General features: G+C 37.3%; 1 protein-coding gene across 1 annotated transcript; it reads right to left on the reverse strand.

Annotated features, from left to right (window-relative positions):
* Window positions 1-5914: 5914 nt before the first annotated feature.
* foxb2 (forkhead box B2) lies at window positions 5915-6862 on the reverse strand (the record flags this gene model as incomplete). Its single annotated transcript, XM_081348774.1, has 1 exon — window positions 5915-6862. The coding sequence occupies one exon, from the start codon at window positions 6860-6862 to the stop codon at window positions 5915-5917; it is 948 nt and encodes a 315-aa protein (XP_081204900.1).
* Window positions 6863-7678: the final 816 nt, after the last annotated feature.

Genomic DNA, 7678 nt, shown 5'->3' on the forward strand with positions numbered 1-7678 from the left:
TACCTTGTCTTCTTACTTTGTGATTGACTGCTCTTGTAATGTATGATGCTGACACAATGTGAATTTTTTTTTTATTATTATTTAAATTAATTGTATTATTATTTTGTGATCCAAATACATATATATATACTTTATTATTCAATTTCAAATGTATTTCTGCCAATTTGATTTAATGGTTGTAAAGTTCGGTATATTTCGGTTAATATTATTATTATTATTTTTTATTTATTTTTTTGTGTTTGTGGTTCTGTATGTATTTGTTTGTCCAATATGTATAATTGTACTTTTGTTTATTTTATTATTGTTCTTTTGTGATGGTCGTGATGTATTTTAGGACCCCCTTGAAAACGAGATGATGCATCTCAAGGGGTTTATCCTAATAAATAAATTTGAGACTCTTCCATGGGACATGTCACACAAGACATGGATTTTTTTTATTGTATGGTGGTTGTGTCCACACACTGCAAAGACACATTTATATGCAAACACCATATAAAAGTGCATTTTGCATCCAATGACCCCTTTAAAGCTGAATTAGTAGTAATATTGTTGATTGCAGTATAATGATGTCTCAAACTATGGGATGGTTGAAATTTGAGGGGAAAAAACACAATAAATACAAAGTTCTGTCATGAAACTCTAGATGGCGCAGGTAATAGGTCCTCAACCTTTATGCTCATAATCACATCATTATCTATAGGGCACAGCTGATTGGTTCCTGCTGTATCAGTAGCCAATGAACTTGCGTGCTCAACCTTCAAATACATCAGTAGCATTTGCCTTAGCAGTGCAGCGCGCATTCAGAAACCCTCCCCCTTCCCCAGCTCCACCTGTATAGATCTGCTACGGGTAATTGATGTACGCTATAGATCTTATGCCCCTCCCCTTTTCAGCGCTGCGCTCGTTGTCTTTTGTCTTCCAGTCTGTATTTTCACAGTGATCTTGTGTATTTATGAATGAACGGCTCGTTTAAAATCTTTTTTAGAAATACTTTTTAATCATTTATTACGCTCACTGTTTTTTAGTTTAAAAATTAAAAATAATAATTCTAAAAATGAAAATATTTTTTTTTTTTAAGCAAGTAAATCTATACATAAAGGTATCTGAAAATTACCAAAAATAAAGGATGAAGGCATAGTAAAAAGACGGTCAACATAATAAAAGTAAACATGTTGAAATTTGTAAGATTTAGCAAAAATTACCCCCTTGGAAAATGCATAAAAATGTTAAAACAAGTACTATTCAAAAGTGTGGGATTGGTAAGAATTTATTATGTTTTTGAAAGGTCACTTATGCTCAACAAGGCTGCATTTATTTGATGAAAAAAAAAAAAAAAACAGTAAAAACAATTTGAAAAAATATATTTTAAAAAGTAATTTACCCTGACAGCAACATAGTGTCGGCCCAGATCCGGTCCACATGTGGTATGTGTGCAATCCACGTGTACCAGATGTGGGCCGGATCTGGGCCACACTATGTTACTGTCTGAGTATTCATGTGATGTCAAATTGAATTTTTAGCAGCCATGACAAATATGTTCTATGATAACATTTCCATTAAAACATTATTTTTAAATGTTCTCAGAATGTAAAAAATTTCATTTTTTTTTTTTTTACATTTAAAAATATTTTTCCGTTTTTATGCGAAGGTCAACAAAATATAAGGGAACGTTCCATTTTAACTTTTTACAAACATTGTGGGATCGTAGCTTTTTTAATGCTGAACATTTTTAAAACGAGTAGTAAGTAAAAAACGTTGGACAAACGTGCCACAAAACTTGTCGTGAACTATGTATAAATATCATTTTGATAATGTTATTAAAGACTGTGTACAAACATTCTATTAATTTCACTAGAAGAACATATTTTCATAACTTTGAGAGAACCTTGTATGCATGCGTAATAATGTTTTATTAGCCAAAGTTCTGAGAACGTTTCCTGTCACTCCAGTCTTCAGTGTCACAGGATCCTTATGCTGATTTGGTGCAAGATACATTTCTTATTATGCATTGAAAACAGTTGTGCCGCTTAATATTTTTGTGGAAACCATGATATATTTTTATATGAAAGATGCAAGATTCTTTGATGAATAAAGTTCAGATATTTTGTAACATTATAAACGTCTTTACCAATGTTGAGGAAAGTTACTTTTAAAAGTAATGCGTTACAATATTGGGTTACTCCCTGAAAAAGTAACTAATTGCAATACTTAGTTACTTTTCATGGAAAGTAATTAAGTTACTTTTGAGTAACCTTTTCTCACCTGGGCTGGACTTCAGCAATAAAAAGGATAAAAAATAATTTTGCTTGTTAGTATGGTTGAATTGGATTATCGAAGGTCAGCGGCAAAGACAATTATTAATAAAGTGAGATTAAATACATAAAGTATATTTGTGTATTGAACATATTTATAAATTGCAGCTTCGCGTAATATTCTGAGTTTGCATTTCACTGCTTTTATTCATTTTGAGGAATACTGAATCAGTGTTTGTGCAAGTGAGAAGAGTAATGTTCACATTAGCAGAACTACAATAACCATCATGTTTACACACAACGCCTCTGCACAATTTCTCTCAACAAGAAGACAGGAGAGCTGTCAGTCAATAAAAACTAGGAGAAAAAAATCTTGCGTAACTTATATGAAAAAGTGACTCAGATATTTTGTTGAAAACATAAAAGTAACATGTTACTTTTACTTGTTACTTCAAAAACGTAATCTGATTACGTAACTTGTAATACATTACCCTCAACACTGGTCCTTACTGTCCCTTTTGATATTTTTTTTGCTGATTTATTTTTAATCTTCCTAACAGTGTAAATTTAATGGTGTGTGTTATCTGTTGTTGAGCATCACTATGTCTAAAACAGCCTTCACACTAAAGCAACTTAACAGTAAAAAAAAAAGAAATCCCCTGATACAGAGATTTCTAGAGACAGACAGATTAAACACTGAATGAATGAAGAATTAAGAAAATATATCAATTATAATATTATCAATCCACACTTGATTTGTGGCCAGAATTCTATCATTTATAAAGAATTATACAGTTGTGCTAAGTTGCTGTGCGGTTGCCGGGGCTCATGGTGGCGAGTAGCTTCATGAATTAAACGGTTCATTATGAAGGCTAGGTCTTTGCAGTCATTAAGATGGGCATGAATGTGTCACCTCCACCCCTGTCGAAGTCAGAGTAATTAACAATAATACCTCATATCAAATTCTGCTCCTCAACAAGCCGCAGACCAGCAACTTCACGATGACCTCATTCCTATTCATCATACTTTCCACATAATCCATATTAAAGACTCAAGAGTTGGAAAAAAATCTGCATATCTTTCTCATCGAAAAGTCATGGCACAGTCATAATCGCGATAAGAAATGGTCACATATTTGCTTTAAACGGGAGGATTTTCTTGTGCACTGAATCACTTGGCGTGTTAGATTTTTGATATGCCAAATGTCCCATTTTGTTTGAAATTTACACTGCTGCTTATGGTAAAAGATGAATCTGATGTCTTTTAAGATGCCAAGAAATTCAGATGTCAACCGTCAGACTGTAATGAATCCTGAGAGTAATGAAGAGAGAGGAAAGCAAGTGCAAGAAAGAGAGACGGATCATTTTCATTGACTAGATATGATGTGGGTGTAGTTTTCACATCAGGCTGCCACTTGTGCATCTTATTTGTTCAGAGGGCAGGTTCAGCTCACTCCTGGTGCGAGTGTGTGCTGCAGCGCGCGTATGAAGACGTATAAAAGAGCCTTTGCCATGCTAAACAGTGACACTCTAAATGGCCTCCCAACTGGCAGCTTTTGTGTTGTGAAGAGGACCAGCTTCTCAACTTCAAAGGTGAAATTTATGTCAAGACGAGCAGGACAAAAACAACTTTATCAAACGGCTGCTTTTGAAGTCGTGCGGCCGTCTCCTCCGGCGCTTTATGTGAAGCACAGACACACACACACACACACATAGAATAACCTTTCGGTAAAGAAATCTATGGTCATCCCAATTCGTGGTCAGTGTTATTTTCATGAAATATAACATTATCAAAATATTAAGGAAGTGTCACTTCTATCAGGCAATCAAAAAACAAGCCACGGTTACATGAACAAACCTAAATTGAATTTTGCTTGTGCACAAAACCAATGTTTGCTTCTTTAAAGTTCATATAATTTGACTTAATTTAACTTTTTGTTCTCTAAAAATCTCCAGCACATATTCATTTTAGATAAATGTTTAATACTTTAAATGCAGGAAATATTGCGCTGAACGTTTTTATGCAGGAAAAAAAAATTCTGCATATGCTTTACTTTTTAATATCAGATTAGGTCTTCTTTACTGTACAAAAATTGCTGCCTTCAATTTTTAAGTACAATCAACTTGGATGTTTAAGTCATTTCAACTTAAATTATATTAAATTGACTGTATAACTTATAAAAAAAGTTGAAAATTGCTTGAATTATTTTGATGAGTTAAAGCAATGTTAAAACACATGTTGTCATAACTTATTGATCATATCATTTTTTACAGTGGAGCTCCTAAAATATATACTTGGCCAAATTAGAAAGTTGCATTAAAAAAAAACTGATCTCAGAGAATGAATTGACTCTAAAAGAAGATCAGACACAGGACTAAACGTATAAAGCAACACTCAACATCAGATTGGATTATGAGGAAAATGCTCCTCTGCTGGACGGCACCATGTTTTCTGTAGTTTGGCAAACAGACTCTTTCGTCTCTGTGCCTTGGAGCAACAATTGTCTTAATGTTCCAAAATGGTGAGGAGGCGAATCCATTACTATTAAGCTCTTTATGCTTGTGGTCTGTCAGGATTCACCGTTCAAAATGTGGATTTGGTGAAAGAATTCACAAAGTGGAACACAATAGTGTAAATATTCTGTGAAAGCGCATATTGAACTAAATAATCTAAAAAATATTTCCTATTCATAAAAAAATCTATTTTGTATTAAACAAAATGAATTTACAGATACATTAATTTAAGAATATTTTAAAGAATGTTATCTATTAGCTACTACCTTACAAATATGCGTCGCATGTAATTTTACATATATAAGAGTACATATAAATATACTGTATACAGTATATAAGAGTAAACACAGCTTGGAGAACTGACAAATGAGAAAAAGTCACATAGAAAAAAAGACATTCCACTGCACAGAAACTGGATTGAAGTGTGATTTTACTCTAAAAATACTTCATTTACAAATCTTTTTCGAAACTCACAACAGCACACTTAAACCAGGCCTGCTTTTGGTCACTATAATTGTCCATTTGATTGTTTCATTTTCATAAAATATTTAGATGTTGTGTTAGTAAATACCACGAGTGCAATTCAAAAGCTGAAATTGATTATATTCTACACATATTTACATGTATAACATTTATGGTAATATATAAGAACATTTGAACATAAATGTATTTTCTCTTTTACACAAATACAATAATTTAGGAAAATTCACTTTGGGTTTTTTCACGACTCTCTCTCAGACAGAAATACTCTTCACTGTTTTACCAGTGTCATTCAAGCATGCAAGCCATAGTCTTTTTTCATTTTGAAAAATTTTTACAGTCTGTGTATCTTTAATGTCGTATAAAGCTTCATTTTTACATGTTTTTCCTTATACCAGTTTATACAGTCCTTTGTACAGCACACAGTTTTTAAAAGAAGTTCAAACATGTACACATACCTCATCATTCATCAAAGCAGAAAAGCGCAGAGCCGAATTCTGCATTCTGCATAACATAAACTAGAGTCTGAAATACACAGCCGTAAAAGCTTATTTAACACTTTTTAAAAGGACAGTGGCAGATCTTCTGGAAAAGGCTCGGCATCTCGAATCAGTCCACAGCCGTCCCCAAAAGCATGCTCTGCGTACCCACCGCTCCTTTTTTTTTGGCTCAGGACTGCAGGAGAGCATGATGGAGAGACCCGCTTTTTTCCTCAACGAGAGTTGTTGCGTCTCTCTCCATCAGTGATGCGCTTCTCGGGCACAGCTGCGTTACTCCCGGCGTCATGCCAGTCAAGGAGGGGACCGAGCCCAGGGTCGGCGTGGGTTTGATGGGCACTGGCACGGCGGGCATGCTCTGGGTTCCCGGGTGGTGATGGTACAGCCCCTTCACCGCCACACTGAACGGCGGGTAGTCTGACGACACCGGCTCGGACAGCATGCCAACGTGCGGCCACACGGAGTTGACCATGCCGCCCACGGGCACGGGATAGCCGAGGTGATGCATGACCGACGCAATGGGCAAACCACTGGCCATCACTCCTTTATAGTCTCTGCCAATCAGGCTCTCGATGGCGAACGGGTGCTTGAAGCCGCCGCTCTGCCCGCCGCCAAGCGTGTAGCTCTGGAAGTGAGAGAGGCGGCCCATGGTGCCCAGGTACTCCGGATGTCCCACGCCCAGCTTGCTGGAATGGTGGTGGGATTGATGCAAGGGGTGCTGGGAATGGTGAGAGTGGTAGGAGTGCAGCACGGGGCCACTCTTGCAAGCCGAATGCTCCACCCGCAGGAGCTTGAACCGCTTGCGGCGGCGGAGGAAGCTGCCGTTCTCGAACATGTCTCCGCAGTCTGGGTGCAAGGCCCAGAAGCTGCCCTTGCCCGGTTGGTCGGGGCGCCGGGGGATCTTGATGAAGCAGTCGTTGAAGGAAAGGTTGTGCCGGAGTGAGTTCTGCCAGCGTTGAGTGTTCTCACGGTAATACGGGAAGCGGTCCATGATGAATTTGTAGATGTCGCTGAGGGGGAGCATCTTCTCCGAGGAGCTCTGGATGGCCATGGCAGTCAGAGAGATGTACGAGTACGGAGGTTTCTGGTCACTGTAGGAGTTTTTGCCTGGCCGAGGCATGGCTTTTTAAAAAATGATGTGCTATAACACTCAGAAGCAAGCCAGCGTATCGTCCATTTCAATTAAAAAAGAAAATCATTCAACGTGCTATTGCTTTGATTTACTTCATCTGTTTGTTTTGAACGTTTACATCTGCTTTATAACACGAAAGTCGTGGAAACAGCTTAAAAGTCAAAATCCACAGGATTAAGGCAAAGCCAAAGTATGTCAAAGAAAACGGGACCGTTTTGAAAGTTACCTCTCTAAATGATACTCCGCACACGCGCGCGCGACACCTGCGTCCTCTCAGAGCGCGAGAAGTTCTCCCGGAGGATGCGCGCACTCGGCTTTGACGCGCAGAAGATCCGCGGCGCTTTTGTAAGAATGGCAGAGGTCCAGACCCCCCGCTAGTTGCGTTTTATTATGATGACACTGACTTTAGGACGAATAAGGGGTAAATAGGGGGAGGGTCTGACTTCATATGCGTTTAGTCCTATTCATCTGTACCAATCAGAGGCAAAGAGCAGCGCGCGCACTAATGAGTCTGATAATGATAACACACACTGCAAGACTAATGATGTGAATGTGAAATATCCATATACTGTTTATGGAGAGTTATTAGAATTGTTTTAAACGTCCCGGAACTTTTTGGAAGTTTACTTAAGAATAGCCTTTAATATTTATCGTGTGTTGTTCGCTGTCAATGCAATGTCAAACTGTTTTCAATTCACCTTAAAATATTGAGCTAATTCCAACGTACAAAAAACAAGTAAAAAAGTGTGTAAAGTACAAATATTATGAACAAAGGGACATTCTATTTCCAGTGCAAACCACATT

The sequence above is a fragment of the Scardinius erythrophthalmus genome, assembly GCF_964197995.2.
Source record: "Scardinius erythrophthalmus genome assembly, chromosome: 20".
In the NCBI taxonomy this organism is placed as follows: domain Eukaryota; kingdom Metazoa; phylum Chordata; class Actinopteri; order Cypriniformes; family Leuciscidae; genus Scardinius; species Scardinius erythrophthalmus.